The following is a 22,123-nucleotide window of genomic DNA, read 5'->3' on the forward strand; positions in this document are numbered from 1 at the left end:
GAGGGAAAGAGAGCCATGAGCATGATATCTTTTCCAGTGCAGGACAGTGACAGCACAAGTGCCAAGGCCATTCCTCTTCTAAAAACATATTACGTGCACTGCATTTTAAATAACTGATTATGAAGTATTTGAAGCATACAAGGAGGTATGCAGAACAATACAATGAACACCGTGTAACCTCCACTCAGCTTCAGAAATCAAATACTTCCAATATGATTGGAGCCCAGGAGGAGTCTCCTTCCATAACTCAAATTTCTTCCTTCCCTCAAAGTACCCGCTGTCTGAAGAGGATGTTTATCCTCTTTATTGGTTTCATTACTTTCATTATATATGCACGCGTCCTTGCGTGACGTATAATTTTGCATGTTTTACACTGTATTTAAGTGGTGCTTGTTATATGCCTTTGCCACTTGCTTGTTTTGCTTAACATTATACGTGGGGTTCATCCAGGTAGATGCATGCAGACTTAGTTCATCCGTCTTCACTGCTGTCAGGATTAATTTAAGTGGACCCCCGTGGCTAGTGCCATGGACACCTGCTAGAAGCGAAAAGCGAATTCCCTCTGGAGAGATACACCCTTAAATCAGGCTTCACTGGATCTCGGAGACGGAAATCCAAAATTCCAAAACAGAAGCAATAAACAGCAGAATCAGACCCTCAGAAGTTCGAATAATAGAGAATATAAATGAATCTTTAAAATTTTAAATACATTAAAGAATAAATTAGAAAATATGAAAAAAAAGATTCACTGAAAAAAAAAGGGAGACGAGGCAGCAAGAATTCTGGGAAGCTGGTGCTGGCAATGGTCTAGTTCAGCATGTCTACAAACAAAATAAGTGTGCTTATAATATGATACATTTAAAATCAATAAAAATAAAGCCAGAAGCCTCAAACACCTTACCTCTGAAAAATCATTCCTTTCTGCTTTTCGCACTGCAGACTCTGCCATCCAGTTCTTCAGGACATACCTGGGATTAACAGCTTAAGAGGGAAAAGCGTGTTTTGGAACAATAAATTACTAAGTCCGTATAGGCCATATGAAATTATCCCCCAAACTAGATAAGCTTTAAGGACTGTGCTGGAAAGTGCAAATGAGAAGAAGCGATCAGCATCAGTCAATTTTTATTATTTACAAACAATGTACACTGTCTATTACCTTATGGTACAGAAAACACTTTTTTGAGCGTATGAGCAATACCGTGTTTGGTTTTTCTCTTCAAAGGTGTTGCATCATTACTGTGGTTTTTCACCCTGTTCAGTTCACTAAGCACTTTCTAAAGCATGGAGAAAGTAGTGAATGTATCTGAGTTAGGCCTGTTAGCCTAAGTGGAGGGTGGGGGAGAGAAGTTGCTGCTTTTAATATTTTTAAGCTCAGAATTCAGTTCCGACTTAGTAGTACTGCTTAATGTTAACGCTGCCAAGAGCAAACATGAAAGGTTACATGCAGGCAAAACTCTTTACAAATTTATATTTTTGATAGTGACCACTCATTTTGTCATTTTAAAGTATTATAATAATGGCACATTTAGAAAAATTCCGGAAACCATGTCTTTAGTTGAGATGAGACTTTTCCAAAATAATTTATCAACTGAGTGGAGAGGAGGGACGCTTCTCCCCACTAGCTCAACAGAAATTCTGAGTGGACTCCGGGAATCATCATTTTGTGATTCTCAACAGCCTGCTGAGCTAGCTACTCAAATGGAGGAAACATACAAAGTCCCTTTCAACTTGGTTTTAACGATCAGCCAAGATATGACATATAATCTAATGATATAATAAGAAGTGCTATGGGACCCAGTAATTCTGTAGGAACATAGTCTATGAAAACAAATTTAAACATAAAAAAGTATTATTTATATTAAGGATAACTAGAAACAATTTAAATACTTAGTAGGGGAATAGTTAAGTAAAACACTGCATATCCTTTTGAAGAAATATTATGTAGCCGTTAAAAATGTTACATTATAAAGAATGAAGTGCAAGGGAAAATGCCTTATTTTCTCTTAGCAAAAAAAAAAAAAAAAAGCACCTAAATTATACCATTGTATGATTACTACTATATTTTTCTCCTAATCAATACACACAGAAAAAGAGAGACTAGTAGTAAATGTATCAAAAAAGTAAATAATAACTGTGTTTGGGAAAACGGGATTTTTTTCTTAGTCTTTCTGTAAATCTGCATTTTTCAAAGCTTGAAGAATTTATAAAGTACTTGTTTAAAACAAAACACATGTACACAGAAAATACATACAATCCTTAAACAAAAAGGAAACTAACAAGCAAGGGGAGTTGTGGAAACACTCAGTGTAGGCAGAGGGAGAGTGGAGCCTTCCAATGAAAAGTTTGACAAATTTGACAAACATTTCATACAAAGCTGATAATGAAATACTGTTTAAACACACTAGAAATTTCAGCTACAAGCAGAAGTGCTTTGGACCAAGTTATAAATATATGAACTACTTGGAAATCAGAAAATTATAGATCTGTTTATAAGATTCTTTGAGGAGTTATTGGAGCCTAGTTGGGAATTTTCTGTTGGTGGGTTCTTTTGGCAACAAAATTTTAAGCAGTGGTTTAGTGAGGATTATGTCCACGCACAAACCCTGCCAGAGCTCCATGCAATGTGGGAATCCCTGACCCGCTAGAGTGTTGACTCTAGTGACAGGACTCAAATTCATCTTTGTAGTTTCAACTTTAAACAACATGACTGTACAAAAAGGGACATATTATAGGGGCTTAGTATATGTTTCTGAATAAGCAAATTTAGTGCTGAAAGAGATTTAAGACTGTTTTATTGACTACATCAGATTATAAATAAAGCATATCATTGCTCCCATCCAATTGGAAAAGCTTAATGTATCAGAAAGTTCGCAGACCCGATGGCCATAAAACACTGAACTCTTCAATTATTAAACACAACTAATCTCTCATAGGCTGGCAGTGAAAATGGTAGTTCTATTTATCATTTATCTAACTCAATAAAAATAAATTGTATTCTCATTGTTAGTTATTAAAATAATTTAAGAGCAAAATTATTTCAAATATAGCATCTTCCATTGTTCCTTCTGTCTCTCTTTTTTTTTAATGTCCAGGAGGAAGAATGAAGAAGGAACTTTTTCTTCTATTATCCACAAAAGGTCTGAAATATCTACTAGAGGCCACAATTTAAATTTATACTATCACCTTAACTGAGAGCACTTTCACCTTGATTCCCAATGATCTTGCTTAATTTCTACTGAGAGTCCCAGCAGACAAAGGAAAGGTATCTGACTTGAATCACACTAGCATTCTCTTTGTGTTCTTTTTCAAAAGAGGTAAGTTTGTGTTGAGCCAATCCCAGTCTGGGCCAATTCATTCTCCATGATCAGTGGGCATGCCATTTGTAAGGTGGCAGACGGGAAGGTCTGTGAACTAGGCCTAGGGCTGTATTTTCCAATGAGGCTCAAACCCGGGATTTCAACATAGTTGGCCCTGAGCTCTAAACTACCTGTGTTCTAAGGACAAGTCAAGATTCTTCTGAGCATGTGCCACAAATTCACTACTAGGCACAAAGAAAGCAGAATTACACTGATGCATTTTCAGAATCACAACCAAGTTAGTTTTATCGCACATGCAGCTGTTTTAGAGCTTTTTAAAATGTCTCCGTAGCAATATAAACCCAGCTGTATAATGCTGGAACTACAATGGCTGTGCTCAGTGCACAGTAATGACAGTAATGAAAAGCATTTATTAAATAAAATTATAGTATGATTTCCGGGCTGGGTGGGCACGGTATGACATAGAAGAGAAGTGATCAATGCCCTCTGATGGCTTATGATCGTAGAGTTATTTGGAGTCTTAAAAACAATAAATTTCATAGCGTTTTTTTTTTTAAATTCTAAGACCTTTAAAACACTTATCTTTGATGTTCTCATTGCTTGCAACTTGGAGCATGTACAAAAACATTTTAAAGCAAATCCTCCCCTGGAACACCTGGCTGGCTCAGCTGGTAGAGTACGCAACTCTTGACACAGGCTCGTGAGTTCAAGCCCCACGTGGGGCATGGAGCCTACTTCAAAAAACAAAAAAAACAAAAAACTTCTCCTCATCTACTATTGATTTTTTTAATATTTTGAAACAATATACAACAGCAATATATTTTTAGTCTTTTGGTTTCTAAAAAACATCATCATCCCAGTCTTCCCAACAAAGATATTTCATGTACTTTACACTCACATAATAGCTGACACTTAATGAGTACTTATTATGTGCCAACTACCATCTCCCTGATGTTGTGCAACAGTCCATGAGGTAAATGCACTTTACAGATGAGGAAACAAAAGTGAGGTCAAGTGGATAGAAATGTTTTAAAATGGACTGTCATGATTGCACAGTTTTTTAAATTTAGTTTAAAAAAAATCACTGTACACTTAAAATGAACTTTGTTATGTAAATTATATCTCAATAAAGCCACTAAAAAAATACATGTCCACACCGGAAAGAGAAAAAGAGGGATGAAGGAATCAAGCGACCTGCTTAATAACATCTAGGAAAGAAATGGCCGAACCAGAGCTCAGGCACAGCTGGTCCAACTCCGGCGGCCAGGCCATACTGCCCCTCGAAGGAAAAGAAGCTCGGGTCAAGAGCTGAGAAATGAAGAGTCGATTATAAGGGAAATGAAGATTCAGACTTCACTACACTGGACCCTCTTCTTACATGGTTTATTTCTTCGTGCCTGTTCAATTCTTCAATTCCCACCCCTGGTACACACTGTTACATAATTTGGGCAATTTCTTACATATTTGCATTTTCATCTCAATTAAATATATAGTAATAATGTATGGAAGTGTACCTTTAAAAAAAATAACTGAGCTATCATTATGAACTTTTATCAGACCATTGCTCTTTGTGGAAATTGATCTTTCTCCCGTCCTCGAGAGCCCACTATTCAGCACTGACTACTTCTCTAAAATAACTGAAAGCGGCAGCCTTGAGTTCATTGGATTTCTTTCATTTACCCCCTCGTCCATCCCGTCATAACCAAACAAATCCAAATACTGAAGACTGACACCACAGGTTAGTCTTTCGATCTCTTCTTCCCCTTAACTGCTGAGTGTCCATATGCTGAACTGGCTATGAATTCTGTATGACTGCACCAGTGGACAGAAGTGGCTGGAAACGAAATCCGTGCCGAGCCCCAAAGAGATCACTCACTTCAATGTAAAAGCTAAACTGGGTGTTATTTCCACAATAATGCCCTGAGTTCAAGAAGCAATCTCATTCCGTAACGTACCGTGGGTTGCTAGCGTCACCCTTATTTCATTCGCATGAATCGGCCACCCTGATGACACACTCGAGCTCTGTATACAAGTCCTAAGTAAGGCAACAGGCCTCAAGGACTTGGGAACGTTCTGTCTGAACTTTGACCTTATTAGAATCCACACTGCAAAAGGAACTAACTTCCAGTTTTTTCTTCTCCAAACCAAGTGTGAAGTCACATGGTAAACTGAAATTGATATATAGAGATGATTTCTTTCTAGAGCTCCCCCTTACGGGGTGTGTATTATAGCCCATGCACTGTACCAAGATACCTTACATACATTGCTCATCATTACAACATCGCTGCAAAATAGCCCCACTTTATAACAGCTAAGGGCCTTGAAACTCAGAGTTAAGTATCTCTCAGATCGTACAGCTAAAAGGAGATGCATCTGCCAGATCCCCAAACTCATTCTTTCCACCATAACCCAAACCACCTTGTCTCTCCACCATCTTTTAGGACAATATTATTTTAACATCAGTATGCAAACTTACTAAAAGCAGAACTGTTATACTCTGTTAAAGGTCATTTAGAAAAGCCCATCAATGACACTCCAACTCAACTAAAATATACTCAACTGGAATTATTCTAGTTAAAAACAAGCCATAAAAACCAAAAAACAAAACAAAACAAAACAAAACAAAAAAAAACCCTCGGTTCCCTCAAGTAATTACTTCTAGCTTTCAAAAAAGTGTTGCTTTTATGTGATAATCCTTAAAGTTGAAAAAATCAAAAGGTTTACTCACTTGTCATTCTTTTTCTTCTTTCAGAATCTGAATCATTTGTGTTACTAACAAGGAATAAAACAAAGGACAAAATTAACCATTGTCTCCTCGTATCTTTTTTTTCAAAAGGGTGGGCAAATCTTGGGGGGGGGGGACATTTAAAAATCACATTGAATCAGTGTCTGAAAGGAAGATAGAAAATACTGAATTTGATTAAATAATATATAAAATACTACCTTGTTTAGTTATTTTAGCTAATCCCAAATCTTTTTTTTTTTTTAAGATTTTATTTATTTATTTGACAGAGATAGAGACAGCCAGCGAGAGAGGGAACACAAGCAGGGGGAGTGGGAGAGGAAGAAGCAGGCTCACAGCGGAGGAGCCCGATGTGGGGCTCGATCCCATAACGCCAGGATCACGCCCTTAGCCGAAGGCAGATGCTTAACCGCTGTGCCACCCAGGCGCCCCATCTAATCCCAAATCTTTTATTTTTACAAATTAAAAAGGTTTATCTAAAAATTTTAAACTGTCTGATACTTTTATCTTAAACAGTTTTCTGAAAATGATTCCATTTTTTTCTTTTCTTGATATATCCTGGTCATCTTGATAAACAGCCCTCAGAGGCAATTAAACTGGGAAGGGCTATTTCTCCCTGTCTTTCTCTTCAGGGGCCACTACCTACAATGTCTTTACTCCCAAGTTTGTTGCTTCTACTTTGCTGGGATTTATGAAACAAAGTAACTTCCTACAAATTCTTAGCCAATGTGACAAGTAACAGGCAGGGCTAGAAGCCTGGGGAGCTCTCCTCCAGAGCTTAGGGCATCTGGGGAAGCAGTGTTATCAGAGTTGAAGTGAACAGACCAGTGCTCTCTGCATGGGTGACATGTTGCCACAGGCAGGTGCAAAGTACCCAGCAGTAGAAGGAAATGTTGGAACTGAAGGAAAACCTGATGGGTTGCCTCTGCTAAGGTAATCCATCACAAGCTTTTTCAGAAGTGGTTAGATGACCTTACCTGTTCAGTCTCAAAAGGTACTGGGACACCCAGGCAGGAAAAAGCTTGTGCTTCGAAATCATCTTCAGTGCCCAGAATTGCTAAATGAAAATGTGGTAATAGGCTGCTTATTATACTAATATTAGTTCTGTTTATTTTAACTTCATGTTACTTTAAATTATGTTCTTTGATAATAATTTGTAATACCAGATTTTTTTAAGACATGCTATTTCAAGTAGAAGTAGTACTAAAAAAGAGTAATATTTTCCTTTTCCTTACATGACATTCAACTGTAAAATTCTAATTCATGGTAATTCATGTAATGGCATGATTTAAGGTAAACGAAGTCCTTAGAGAGATGACACGTGAATACTTAACGTTATCCAAAAGCCTTCCTTTAAATAATGTATAATTTACTTTTAAAAACTTAATTTGCAATTGCATTTTATTTAGTCATCTATTAATTCATTCAACAAATATTTACAGAATGTCAATGCTGCACTGGGAACTATGTGAGGTGGGAAGGATATAAAAATTAATAAGACATGATTCCACTCTGAGTATCTATCCAAGAGAAATGAAAACATATGTTCACACAAAAACTTGTACTTGCGTGTTCGGAGCAGTATTTATTCACAATAGCCAGGAAGTGGAAATGACCCAAATGTCCATCAACTGGTAAGTGGACCAGCAAAAGATGGTATATCCGTACAGTGGCGCACCACTTAGCAACAAAGAGGAAAGGACTGCTGCTATGGTCACAACGTGGAAGAACCCCAAAACTCGGCTCATGAAGAAGCCAAGTGAAAAAGACCACATTGTGTGTGATTCCATTTATAGGAAACATCTAGAAAGTGAAAACCTTAAGACACAAAGTAAATTAGTAGCTGCTTGGGACTAGGAATGGAAACAGGGATTCACTGCAAATGGGCACAAAGGCTCTTATTTTAGGGTGACGGAATTGTTCTAGAATCAAATCGTGGTAATAAATGCACAAATCTGTAAATTATAAAAAAATCACTGAATTATATACTTAAAGCCAGTGGAATTTTATGGCATGGAAATTATACCTCTGTACATCTGTTAAAGAAAACTTAATTAAGAGAAAACCAAATGTCACAAATGACTACCTGGGGAATGTCGAGCTCCTCTAATTGGCTTTGAGTCATCTCGCTGAGCTGCCGAAATGTCATTGTAAAATCAGCTTCTGTCTTTGCCATGAGCTAATGAAAATAATTATATTTATCAATCTCAATTCTTCAAGAATATGCTGATTAGTAATTCAAATGTTAGTCAGGAAAAAAAAAGACAAACTCACATGTAAGAGAAATGCAATTAAATCATCATCACCCTTCCTTTCTCCAAGTAACCCCAGTTTGGCTTTGAACAAGGCTCTAAATCTGAAAGAGAAATGTCGGTTTAGTTCAACTCTCACTATTTTAAGAATTGTCCTCAAACCAACTAGGATGCTTTCTTTCTTTTTTTTTTTTTTTAAGACTTTATTTATTTATTTGACAGAGAGAGAGACAGCCAGCGAGAAAGGGAACACAAGCAGGGGGAGTGGGAGAGGAAGAAGCAGGCTCCCAGTGAGGAGCCTGATGTGGGGCTCAATCCCAGGACCCCAGGATCACGCCCTGAGCCGAAGGCAGACGCTAAACGACTGAGCCACCCAGGCGCCCCAACTAGGATGCTTTCATATCCCTATTCAGAAGGACAAACCTTGTATAATAAAGAACAGGATATCCCTCAAGAATCTGAGCTGCTCTACAGGGAGAGAAAAGGAAGGACAGTGAAACTTGATTAAAAATTAACATTCTTGAATTACATTTTACAAGAACAAAGGGAACCTTTTCACATATTAAATATAAATATGGTAATTATATTTATCAATCTCAATTCATACATTTCATAAAAATATAAAGATTAAAGCATTCTTAACCTTAAACTCATCTTGAAACAAATTAAGTTTCTATTTCATAAGATTCTTATATGTACTTTAAATCACACAAAAGCTCAACTCATTCTGAAGCTCCACTCCCTTTACTTTACTGACCTCATCCCATATGCTTCTTCGAGGCAGCCACAGGAGCCTTCTTGCTGTGCCTTACAACACCGCACACAACCTGCTCGGGGCCTTTGCACAGGCTGGTCCCTCGCCGGGAGCACCCTTCCCCCAGGCCTCCATGCGGCTTGCTCCCGTGACTCGTTCGAGCCTTTGCTTGAGGGAGGTACTGACCATCCTTTTAAATCTGCAAACCCCTCCTTTCCTTTATTCCCTATCCCCTCCTTATTTTTCTCCATTGTATTTATCTCCTTCTAATAAGCTATGTAACTTATTTATTCTGTTTGACTGTCTCTCCCACCGGAAGTAAGCACCACAAGGGCACAATTATCATGCTGTTTGATTCGCTGCTGTCCCCTTAGCACTTACAACAGCGTCTGGCACATATTAAGCACCTCAATAAATGTTTGTTGAACGAATAAATGAACTCTGCAGGACAAAACCAATGTAAAATTAATGGAGACAAGAGTGACTGCTTAATGAATATTGTTTTATATTACTTTGATTTTGAAATATAATGTATTACCAATATATTTTTAAATTATATTAAGGAAACCATAGATGGTATATAAAACTTTTACCTTGTTGTAGTAATCCTTTGTGCTACCTGGGGTTAATGAAATTACTATCTGCTTTGCCTTCCACCTGGGATCTTGTTGTACTGGAAATGGTCAATTTTAGATTTTGGGGGGGGGAGAGAGTGAAGTTAAATATACTTTATCTTCTGGCAAATACATTACAGACACAGAAATGATTAAAACGTGATCCAGCCCTCAAGGAGTTCGATGTCCAGTGGTTACATCAAGAAATATCTTCACATTCTATGTAATTATTAACATACTTAGATTATTATTCATGCTTATTTGTATACATATGCAAGATATTTCATTTTGAGTAATTACAAACATTACAATGTTGCCTATTTATTATTTATTCTGTTGTCTAAAACGGCAACCAGGTACCCTTTTTTCTTCAGCCCGAATTCAGGAGAGATCACACAATAGTCAGACTGAGATTAAAAGTTCAGCTTTGTAACCTTTTTCATGACACATCTCCAAAGGCAAGAGAAACAAAAGATAAAATGAACTTGTGGGACTTCATCAAGATAAAAAGCTTCTGCACAGCCAAGGAAACAGTCAAAAAAACTAAGAGGCAGCCCACGGAATGGGAGAATATATTTGCAAATGATACTACAGATAAAAGACTGGTATCCAAGATCTACAAAGAACTTCTCAAACTCAATACGCGAGAAACACATAAACAAATCAAAAAATGGGCAGAAGATACGAACAGACACTTTTCCAATGATGAGGAATCATGTCATCAGAGAAACCACACAGGCTGGGGGGCTCTTGGCCACTGGCATGAAAGGCAGAATCCACTCAGGTGGATTTTCCAAGTCAGCCAATAGGGAAAGCCAGTGAGTGACCCTAGCAACGGGCCTCATGCTCCGAGGGCCATTATATTATTAGCTGTCTGTTACCCGGGATGAGTTCCACAGTTAGTGTTCCCTGCTCCTTTCTGCTGCTTAACTGTTAGTGGCTTGAAGCTTACAGCCTTCAGAAGGATGCTGCTTTTCCTAAAGAGCTGTTAGAATGCAGCCATGGTGACAACAAGTAAAAACAAGGGCCCTGGAGGAGATAATGCTAAGTGAAATAAGTCAAGCAGAGAAAGACAACTATCATATGATTTCTCTCATCTATGGAACATAAGAACTAGGATGATCGGTAGGGGAAGAAAGGGATAAAGAAAGGGGGTAATCAGAAGGGGGAATGACATGAGAGACTATGGACTATGAGAAACAAACTGAGGGCCTCAGAGGGGAGGGGGGTGGGGGAATGGGATAGGCCGGTGATGGGTAGTAAGGAGGGCACGTATTGCATGGTGCACTGGGTGTTATACGCAACTAATGAAGCATCGAGCTTTACATCGGAAACCAGGGATGTACTGCATGGTGACTAACATAATATAATAAAAAAACATTAAATAAATAAATAAATAAATAAATAAGTTCAGCTTTGTTATTGATAAAAGCTAGTCTGGAAAACATGGCTTAAGTCTGCGGATAAATCGGCATGTTAATATATTGCGCCTAAATTAGAGAGATTTATTCTCTCCGTTACTAGCACAGCAGTTACAACCATGGGCGTCCCCCATCTGGGCGCACCTCCATACAATTTTCATATAAAAAAGCAGAACATGTGGGCTTTCTCTGGTCGGGCAGCTCTCTGAAAAGAGAGGTATTTATAGGATGAGCCACACATTTAGTTTCTTCTCCCAAATTCATCGAACTGATCATTAACCCTTCTTCCCCCAGAGAGGAGTAAATGGAGCCAGAGAAGGACTATGTACTCTAATGACCCCCCCCCCCCCCAACCACAGGTAACCACTGAAAGGGAGAGTAAGTGATTTCTTTTAAAAGTCTTTAAGGCCAAACACTAAACCAGAGATGTCAAAGGAAGATGGCGGTTCAAATGAATGTTTGGTACCTGCCCTTCCCTGCTCTAATTCAGCCCCTCTCCTGGGCCTCAGAGCTGCGAGGGGCTGGGGGAGGCAGGCGGGGCCTGGAGGGTCTGAGCAAGGCTGCAGGCCCTCACTCTTGAGGTACCACATGGCTGAGCAGAGCAAAGACGTTACGGGCCCTACCTGTATAAACGTTACTGCAAAAAGTTAGTGGGCTCCCTGGCTTCCAAGAAGCTACCGGAGCGCTGCTAAAACCTCTCTGCCCCCGAAGGTGGGAGAATGCTAGCCTTGGCTGGGAGCTGGGAGCAGAGAGGCAGCCTAGGAGAGGCTCAGCAGAAAGCTAAAATCCTGCAGGTACTCCGCCAGCCCGTGAAACGGGTACCAACACTTACCTGGAGCGGAGCCCCAACACAGAGGCAAAGGAAAATAACACGGCGCCTAAGGGTTTTCCTCCCACACCCAGAGAGAGGAAAAACAAAAGAACGTCAGAACAGTTGGCTCTTAGCACAATGGAACTGCTGGTGAAGACAGATAACAATATGAAAAAAAAGAATAAGACACTTCAGAAGAATAAGCTATGCCTCAGCAGACCTTCTGGAACTACAAGATAGCATTTCCGACTACAAAATTCAGTGGGCTAATTGAGAGAGAAGACGGTTACTCTTGAGACTCAAATTTAGTGGCCTAGGAATTCGGGGAGAAGAACTACCACAAAACACTACGCAAAAACACAAAGAGATGGAAAGCATCAGGAAAACAGTAAGAGACTTGGGGATGTATGGAGGATTCATACAAAGAACGGAGTGTCCAAAGCACAAAAAGAAATGAATGGAAGAGAGTCCACAGTTAAGCAAAAGCAGAGATTTCTCTCCTTGGAAATGTAGCAGAGCAGCAGAACCACTGTTGGTGTTTTTAGGACAAGGGGTGTATCTTAGGGACTTGACCTTCCGTGACTGTGGGAGCCAGTGAAGAACGACATATCATACTGTTGCTTCTGTGTCTGGTTTTGGGGCTCAACGTGGGCAGAGAGGAGAGGGTAGAAAATTGTGTGTGAGACTGGAGACAGTGAAGACCAAGTGGAATCTATACAAGCTGAAACCCCTGTCTGTACCTCCAGTGTCCCAGCTCCGTGGCGCAGGTCAGCTGCAGGGTCAGCCAGTGCCCTGAGCACGGAGCAGTGCACGCCCGGCCCAGGACGCGACTTGGCTCTCTCCCCACACCAACACCATGAAGCAGCAGATGGACGGCAGTACGTGCGAGCGGCAGTGGGGCCTGACCCGAGACCAGCCTTCTGGGTGTAATCACGCTGCTGCCTCACTTCCGCCTTCCAGATCTTGCAAACTTCTCTTGGGCCAATGAACCCACGACCATACAGGGAAGGAAAATTTGGGCCAGCGTAGCTATGCTGATACAATGTAAGGCCCCGACACTTTATATGGCTCTATGATTGAGTTCTGGCTGATGTGAAAGGAGGGAAGTGAAGTGCACAAATTCTGACATGTATCCTTCAATAGTGAGGACTTGACTCTTTTCTTCTCCACGCTGCCACACAAAATACAGATGTTACAGATGGTGTCCGAGATCAGACCCTGAGGACTACACGCAGTGCATGGCGGGATGGAAAGCTGGAAGCAGTCTGGGACAGCAGAGTCCCCACTCCAGCCCTCAATTACCAACCTGTACGCTTTCATGTCCATCTTGTTCAAACTACTATTATTCTGGGTTTCTGTTACACACAAGTGAATCTATAATCTAATACCCTATGTCTCAATCATCTGTCAGAGTAAAATAAAAACAGTAACGGTTATGCAAGAATTCAGAAAATATATCACCTCTATACCCCGGTAAGTGAAATAATACAGTAATCAAAACTTGGTGATGGAACCATGAATAAAAAGCAGTGGCCAGCAGCGAAATGATTAGAAATGTGTGTGTGTGCGTGTGCAGGTGGGGGAAGCACTAGGGCAAAGAGTCTTACGACAGGAGAGATACACTTCAAGAGAAAACCTACAACGGTCTGAAATTCAAAATACTAAGCTGTCGTATTAGCAAAATCTAGCAGTTGGGTACTTAGAGGTAAAACGTAAAAGCATTCTAAGTCTCGCTGAGATGGAGGGAAAAACTTAAATAAACCAACAGAATCTTAGTGAAGGAAAAGTGTTTGGAAACTCATCTTCCCATAACTTCCCACCGAGAAAGTGGCAGAAAAAGGAAGATAACTACCAGTGGTGGGTGGAGAATACAGTAGTTTCCAAATCAAGGTGGGGGGGTGATGAATGAACTGCTCAAATCATAAAAACATAAGGAAAGTCGGGGGGGGGGACTGATACATAATATAAAGATAAAGCATGATGTAAGACAAGAATAAAATCAATCATTGTAATAAATGTGAACAGCCTACATACTTCTATTAAGACAGAAACCATCACATTGAGTTAAAATCTGGCTATATATGTTGTTTGTTTTTACAAGAAACATACTTTAAAACAAAGTGATAAAGGTAAAAAACAAAGTGACACTCCTGGCAAATCCAACAAAAAGAAAGCATGAATCGCAATATTAATATCAGATAAATTGAAATCTGGAGTTAAAAGGATAAATCAAGATGAAGGGGTCATGATGTTAAGCTAAAAGGCACATTTTTTTAAGGCAATATAAGTAAAAATCTGTATGTACTAATAATACAATAGCAACATATGCAAATTTAAAACAATTAGAAAAAATTACTTAGTAAAAATACAAGTGGAAGATTTTAATACACATCTCTTATGAATCAAATTTATCAAATAAATAAAAAATAGAGTCATAATACATTCAATACACTCAATTTGATATAGTAAAACCTTTGACTAAAGAGTATACATTATTTTGTTTGGTCATGAAACATGCACAAAAGTCATTATGTTGAGGCCACAAAGAAACCTTAACATATTTTAAATAGTAGGTTTTACCAAACACATATAAAAATATATGAATAAAATGAGCCCAACTATTAGATATTAAAAAAAATGATAAATAACCCTTAGATCAAAGGAGAAATAAACTAAAATTTCACAACACCTAAAAAGCAATAAATAAGGAAACACTTTATCCTGATAACTGTGGGAAAAAGCCAAAACTGTACTAAAGAAAAAAATACAGTTTGAAATGCCTTCACTATTAAAGACTAATAAGATGGTTTTTAAAATGTTAGCTTCTTGTTTTTCAAAAAATGATCATTATACAAATGTATTTTCACACAGATTTAATTAGTGGATTTAGGATTTACTCACAACTGCTTTTGCCTAGGATCCAGTAAGGGGTTTAAAGCTTGCAACAACTTGTTTAAATTAAACATCCCAATATTGGCCTGATTTCCTATTTTATATCTTCTTTCATCATCAGATGTGTTTGGGACAAAATCTGTTTAAAATAAAAAAATATTGGCATTTTATAGTGGAGATAATTTTAATAAATGGCCTCTCCCTTTCTAAATTTATTTTTAAACTTAAGAAATTTATATTATCAGATAGGTCTACATTTATTAAATCTTTCTGACGTTAAACATTTAACTAAAAAAATAACATGAACGCTCACTACCCATACACATGAAATTCTTTTTAAATATGAATATTTGCCCAATAGAGGAAATAATTCTAATATGTAAGGATTTTCAGGTGATCAGGGGCACCTGGGTGGCTCAGTCAGTTAAGCATCTGCCTTCGGCTCAGGTCATGATCCCAAGGTCCTGGGATTGAGTCCTGCATCAAGCTCCTTGCTCAGCAGGGAGTCTGCTTCTCCCTCTCCTCCCTCTGCTCCTCCCCCTGCTCCTGCTCGCTCTCCCTCTCTCTCCCAAATAAATAAAATCTTAAAAAAAAAAAAAAAAAGAATTTTCAGGTGATCATAAATGCACTTCAAACTCCACCTCAAGTGGCATGTCCTCCACGAAGCCCGCTTGGATCCCTCCTTGTAAGGACTGTTACTATGACCTCCGTTTTATACTGGTGAAGTGAGAAGTTAAGTAACTTGTCCAAGGAAGGGCTCACAGCCACTACGGCTCAGATGGCAGAGGTCAAACCTGCGATCTGTCTCACACAGGTTCCCTACTACCCTCCCTGTCATCTTCTCTACTATGTAATTCCTTAAGGGCAGAGACCACGAAGGGCTCATTTTTGTATCCCAACAGCACCTAGAACATGGAGTACCACATAAAATGACCATTTTAGGAATGAACCCAATTCTTTCTACTACCCCATCACTGTAATCACTATAACAATAGTTATATAGCTTAGTGAAATTATATGTGTGTGTATATATATATACATATTTACATATAAATCACACATACCTGGATTATACGCTTCCATAAAACCAAATGGGCCATAGTCAATTGTAATAGATAACAAACTGAAGTTATCCGTATTACAAACACCTGAAACCACAACAAAAGGATTCCAAAAACATGGTAATGAAATAATAAAGCATTTTTAAATGTATAAAATTATCCAGAATAGAAAAGGTAATGGAAATTCATTTGTTTTAGAAGTGAAACAAAATTAGATTACCAATTGAAAGTTTAACTGGGTGATGTTAAATAGCTTAATATATATTCAAACTACATCCTTTAACTAAATTTAGCCTTTTGTTTTATACCCCCCCACACAAAGATTTCAAATACTGCAGGAACAAAAGCCCCAAGAAATACAACTTCTTCTTACTTATCCTCAATTTCTTGCATTTGTTCTAAAAAAATATAGGCTACTTGGAATGGAAGTGAAACTAGTAAAGGAATAAGATTAATTCATTTTCAAAGGATGGGAAAAGGGGAAAATACGGATGTGCGCGCCCGTTACTGTCATCAGCTGGAGGCCACTAGCAGAGTGGGGAGGGAGTGCGGCCTCCCAGCCGAGGGGGCTGGCGGCAGGAGTGTGGGGTAGGAGGGAGCTGGGGAATGGATATGCCAGCCTGATACAGGATATTTGGCAACTCTGTCCAATATAGGGTTTCAACCTTTTTCAGAGCAACAGGGCCCTGTTTATCAAAATGTTAAATGTACAGACTCTCTGACCCAGCCATTCCACGTTAGCGGTTTGTCCTCAAAAGTCACCTTCAGGAATAGGAAGATACAGTTGCAAGGCAGTCACTGGTTCATAGTAGCAAAAACTCTGAAACACCTACCCGGCTCTCCCTACCCCAACCCACCCCAAGAGAGATACACAGAGTATGCATGTGATAAACTAAGCAGATTTCAAGAAGTTTTGCAATGTGGGATTCTCTTTGGTATTTATCTAGAGACATTAGGACATACACGGTTTGTTTTTCAGTTATTCTTAGTTGAGGCAGATATTCCTTCTTATGCAACTTCACACACTAAAAGGCTTCAAACACACAAGCCAGCCCTGCTTTTGTCACAGGAGGTGTATGAATATCATCCCAAAAGAGTCCAAAAGAATTGATATGAAATGGTTAATAATGATTACCCTGGAGAATGGAATTCGCACTCACTTCTCTCTACTTTCAATTTGTTTTTTAAGATTTTTTTTATTTGAGAGAGAGAGTGAGCCAGAGAGAGAAAGAGAGAGAGACAGAGCGTGTGTGAGCACGGGTGGGAGGAGGGGCAGAGGGAGAAGCAGACCCCCCACCGATCAGGGAGCCTGACGCAGGACTCGATGTCAGGACTCTGAGATCATGACCTGAGCCCAAGGCAGACGCTTAACCAACTGAGCCACCCAAGCACTCTATACTTATAATTCTTTACCATAGCATGCAGTGCTTTTATAAATAAGATTTTAAAAACAGCTTTAGGGACACCTGTGGCTCAGTCATTAAGCATCTGCCTTCGGCTCAGGGCATGATCCCGGCGTTCTGGGATCGAGCCCCGCATCGGGTTCCTCCGCGGGAAGCCTGCTTCTTCCTCTCCCACTCCCCCTGCTTGTGTTCCCTCTCTCGCTGGCTGTCTCTATCTCTGTCAAATAAATAAATAAAATATTTTAAAAATAAATAAACAAATAAATAAATAAATAAAAAATAAAAACAGCTTTAAAGAGACCTAAATATGATACATGTAGCCACAAAGTTTAAAAGGTTTATAGGCCAGGGCGCCTGGGTTGTTCAGTTGGTTAAGCGTCCAACTCTTGACTTTGACTCTGGTCTTGATCTTGGGATTGTGAAATCAAGTGCAGCTTTCAGAGTCCGGCTCTGTGCTCAGCGTGGAGTCTGCTTGTCCCTCTCCCTCCCCCTGCCCCTCACTCTGCTTGTTCCCTAAAATAAATAAATAAACAAATAAATAAATAAATAAAATCTTTTTTTAAAAAAGAAAGTTTTACAGGTAATCACATCCTCATTGAATGGAGGATGCTTCTTCTGTCTGGTGTATATTGTTCCACTCAAAACCATTTTAAATGCACGAAAATTGTTTCTCTGTTGCTAAAAACAAACTCATACACTAAATGTTAAGAAGCTCATCAGCAGGAATATTTTGAAGTACACAAAAAAGAAGTCTTCTGCTTCAACAAATTAACTCTACTTTCCCATCAGGAAAATGACTACTGATGTTTCATTTTCCTGATGGATGACTTACCATGAGCAAAACCAACAGACATCCACAAGGCCATGAGTCGTGCCGTCTTTGATACCACAATAGAGAAAAAATCCTAAAATAAAATCAAGAAATTTTTCAGATTTTCAGGAATGTATACTCTTTTATTTATTTATTTATTTATTTTTTAAAGATTTTATTTATTTATTAGACAGAGATAGAGACAGCCAGCGAGAGAGGGAACACAAGCAGGGGGAGTGGGAGAGGAAGAAGCAGGCTCATAGCGGAGGAGCCTGACGTGGGGCTCGATCCTATAACGCCAGGATCACGCCCTGAGCCGAAGGCAGACGCTTAACCGCTGTGCCACCCAGGCGCCCCAGGAATGTATACTCTTTTAGGATATTCTGCTAAGGCACAAGGAGAACACGGAAAGAATTCAGCGTGCCAAAAGATGACTAAAGGAATGGAAATTAGCAGATGTATGAAAAAAATGGAAGAATGTGGAATGAGTCACCGAGATACAATATATAAAGGCTCGGACACAGTATAACGACCAGGCCTTCTCCATGTCCAATAAGAGCAGGAAAAGCAATAGAATTCAGCACAAGAGAGTTAAATGTAAGCAAAGTGAGTTCTTAAACTTTGAAATGAGTCACCAAGAAAAATAACGGAATTCCCTTCTCTGTGGCTGCTAAGAGAATGAAAGAGGGTTATGAAGACCAAATCATCTCCACAAGAATAGAAAATCACATTTTCCTGTTATGTGTTGTGCTTCTTTCAGAACTACGACAATAGAAATATCTGTATTTCTCATGTGTGAGAAAAGAACATGTGGGACCAAGTTATACAACACACGCACAAAACACAGCGTTGGAGTCAGGACGCTGCAGCGCCTGCTCCTTCTCTCCAGACGCCTGTCAAACCACCTTTCTCACCTATGCCTTGTGTGCGAAGTGGTTCACCTTCTCCTCCTCTCACAAAATGTTCAAAGTGCTCTCCGTTTCCTTTCCTACCTTTAGTTAAGTTCTGAGTTGTAACCGTTGATGTTGGCGGGCCAAGAGAGAAAACCTAGTACTGACCTTTCTCTTTAAAAACTTACCACATATCTGTTTGGTTCTGTGACCTTCACTGAGGGGAAATGCTCCCGTATGATGAAGTCCAATAATGTCCTGGAGAGAAGGAGAGAGCATCAGTGTCCCTCAGTATCAAATCATCTCAATCTGCCTGTGACATCCAGGAAGCCATGAGATTCAAGCTTAAAATGTTCAGAAATTAAAATAAGATTTTACACTCAAAACAGCCATAGAGAAATACTTCCTCAACACCAGTCAAAACTGGGAATGTGTTTCTAAGACAAAATTAGATTCCACCATGTTATATTACAAATGCCGATTAGTTCAGTAAACGTCCAGTGCGCACCTGCCATATGCCCCGCCAGGTGCAAGTACTGGGGGAAAGGAGGCCAAACCCCAGACCCAGAGGACCCAAACCTCAACGAACACAGAGCCCGTCAGGGAGAAGAACACAGGAAGAAATACTGACATTACAGTGTAACACATGCAATAACAGAACACTATAAAAGATACAAAGATAACAGAGCAGGGAACGATTATTTATGTCTGCAGGGTCACATAAGGCTTCGCAAAGGGGGGGGGGTGGCAAAAAACTGTCCAATGTTTGAACTTGAAGTATTTAAGTTGTCTGTGCATCATATTTTTTTATTCCCTATTTTAACTGACTTGTCCACTAACTATAGTGTTTAATGCACTGGATAAGAAAGAAGCCAGAAAAAAATGGGGGGTTGTAGATGTGACCTGGGAATTTCTAAAAGTCAGTCAAAACAAAAGGAGTGGGTTCGAGTTTGTGTATATATATATATATTTTCTTTAAGATTTTATTTATTTATTTGACAGAGATAGAGACAGCCAGCGAGAGAGGGAACACAAGCAGGGGGAGTGGGAGAGGAAGAAGCAGGCTCATAGTGGAGGAGCCTGATGAGGAGCCTGACGTGGGGCTCGATCCCGTAACGCCGGGATCACGCCCTGAGCTGAAGGCAGACGCTTAACCGCTGTGCCACCCAGGCGCCCCTATTTTTTTCTAATCATTTAATAATTTAACCAGGTGAGTAAGTGCTTATATGTCAAGAACTGTTGCAGGTATTTGGGAAACAAAAAAGAATATGTCCGTGGTTATGTGAACCAATGGAGAGATTTTCAGGAGGCGGCGGTCACTAATATACATCAAATGTCAGAGAGATAAGTGAACTATAATGGAAGTATTACCATCAGATGGAACAATTTCAGTGACACTGTGAATCCAAGCAGAAGTGACCCAAAAAACAAATGGGAAGTTAGAAATAATGCCCAGTGAGTGTAGACAACTCTTCTCCACAAGCGAGATGACCACAAGCTCAGGGAACATTTGCTAAAGTAAGAGACTCAGAGACCACTCTGACCAGTGCGATGAGTTCTCTACTCTGCTGACTCATTTCCCTCGTGTCTTTTCTCCCGGTACCCTTATGGACCAGGTACCTGGATTTATGATGCTGATCACTGCAATACAGGATCCACCTCCCAAACGATTCTAGTTTGTCTAAGAGAATCTGTATGATTTTTTATGACTTTAAAAAAACTACTATCTTAACAAAAGGAAGATTTCCTCTTAAAGGAGGAAATATGTTTGTCTGAAGACACATCTTGCTAAGTCTGCTTGCGGAAGCTGGAATTGTGAGTAGAGACACTGTAGGCACCAAGACATCACAAAATGCTGGAAGCTGTACCGTGTGATGCATGGGGGAGAATTCGTTGCTTTCGCTCTTTTGAAGTAATCCTCTGTCCTCCCTGCAGAAAAATCTTCAGTAAGATACACTCTGTTCTTAAATGCTTTGTGTACATTTTGCCTGTTGGTTTGATTGTTTTTGTTCCAGTGAAGGGGCTGAGTTTCAAGTGGGTCAACCCAGAGCAAAGCAGGCATCTCACGTGTGTCAAAACCGGAGTCCAGGAAAGAAGAGACATAAGAGAGAAGACACACTCTGGGAATCCCAGAAATTGGAAGGAGATCTTTGGATCTCTGCAGGCTGCGGATTTGGGGGGGGTTGAATCACTTCCACCCAGGGCTCTGAACGGCACAGAGGCCCTCAGAAGAAACTGGGTTGCATATGAGATTAAAAATTCCTTGAGCAAAGGGTCTACGGGGTCTCACACTTCTTTTGGCCTCCTAGGAAACCCATACATAGCAAGCGTTAAAAAATATTTATTAATTGAAATATTTGGTTTTACTTACAAGAAAACCAAAAATATTTTAACTTCACAGCACTCACATAAGCATTTTTTAAAAGTCTTCTATCATTTAAAAACAAAAGTCATTTTCTAACCTTAGTAAATCCAGCTCACCATAATGAGCCAAAATTTCTAACGATCCAATTCTGAACCATGATTTTGCAACACGCAGCACTACTGCACCTGAAAAACACACACTTTAGCATAAATTATTTTAAACTATGTAAATATAGCATAATATGCTTTTCTGAAAATTCAAATTATTTTAGTAAAAAATAACACAGGAACCAAATTTATCAGAAAAGCAACAAATTTATACCCCAGAAAGGATCAAGGATTTTTCTCTATTTCTTTAAGCCTTGAATCAGTTAGAATGTCAGAAACCACAACACTTGCAGAAATACTAAGGTCCCAACCTCACTAAAGGCTGCTCAGTTCAACTGTTAGGCTCCCAACATGGGATTCCCACTGTCTCCTCTGTTGGGACCTTTTCCCTGTACTTCATCTTGAGATAGGGAATCAGTGGATGATTTCCATGGCATAGTCCCTGCAAGTGCCTTCTCTTGGTGTAACTCATTGAAAATCAACTTCAATAAATAAATGTTTGCATATGTTATATGCATGCACGGAAGAAATAAAGTGAATCTATGCATTTTTGTGTTAGTGTTTGCAGCCTTCTATTGCCACCTCCTGTTTTGACTACAGACATTAGTAATACAATTAGTAAAGAGAATTCATGTTCTTTTTCTGAATAGGAATGCTGTACTTCCGTGTGTTTGGATGTCAA

The 22,123-nt window shown here is 39.4% G+C and overlaps 1 protein-coding gene across 4 annotated transcripts in view; it reads right to left on the reverse strand.

The window, feature by feature from the left end:
* LOC103680143 (protein adenylyltransferase SelO) overlaps positions 1-22,123 on the reverse strand; it is a 34,282-nt gene that overhangs the window by 2,589 nt on the left and 9,570 nt on the right. For 3 of the 4 annotated variants that reach the window (XR_573061.2, XM_008709678.2, XM_008709676.2), the window contains 11 exons: positions 21,432-21,519; positions 19,158-19,227; positions 18,101-18,173; positions 15,869-15,952; positions 14,814-14,943; positions 8,736-8,780; positions 8,335-8,416; positions 8,147-8,239; positions 7,038-7,117; positions 6,046-6,089; positions 902-981 (listed from right to left, as the gene is read on the reverse strand). Coding sequence is in view for 3 of the 4 variants with exons in the window: in XM_008709678.2 (XP_008707900.1) it covers positions 902-981; positions 6,046-6,089; positions 7,038-7,117; positions 8,147-8,239; positions 8,335-8,416; positions 8,736-8,780; positions 14,814-14,943; positions 15,869-15,952; positions 18,101-18,173; positions 19,158-19,227; positions 21,432-21,519 (869 nt within the window). In the remaining variant the exon portion in view is untranslated. Of the gene's footprint in view, positions 822-901; positions 982-6,045; positions 6,090-7,037; positions 7,118-8,146; positions 8,240-8,334; positions 8,417-8,735; positions 8,781-14,813; positions 14,944-15,868; positions 15,953-18,100; positions 18,174-19,157; positions 19,228-21,431; positions 21,520-22,123 lie in introns of all 4 variants that reach the window. The other variant, XM_008709677.2, reaches the window with a different exon arrangement.

The sequence above is a fragment of the Ursus maritimus genome, unplaced genomic scaffold (assembly GCF_017311325.1).
Source record: "Ursus maritimus isolate PB19 unplaced genomic scaffold, ASM1731132v1 scaffold_31, whole genome shotgun sequence".
NCBI classification, from domain to species: Eukaryota; Metazoa; Chordata; class Mammalia; order Carnivora; family Ursidae; genus Ursus; species Ursus maritimus.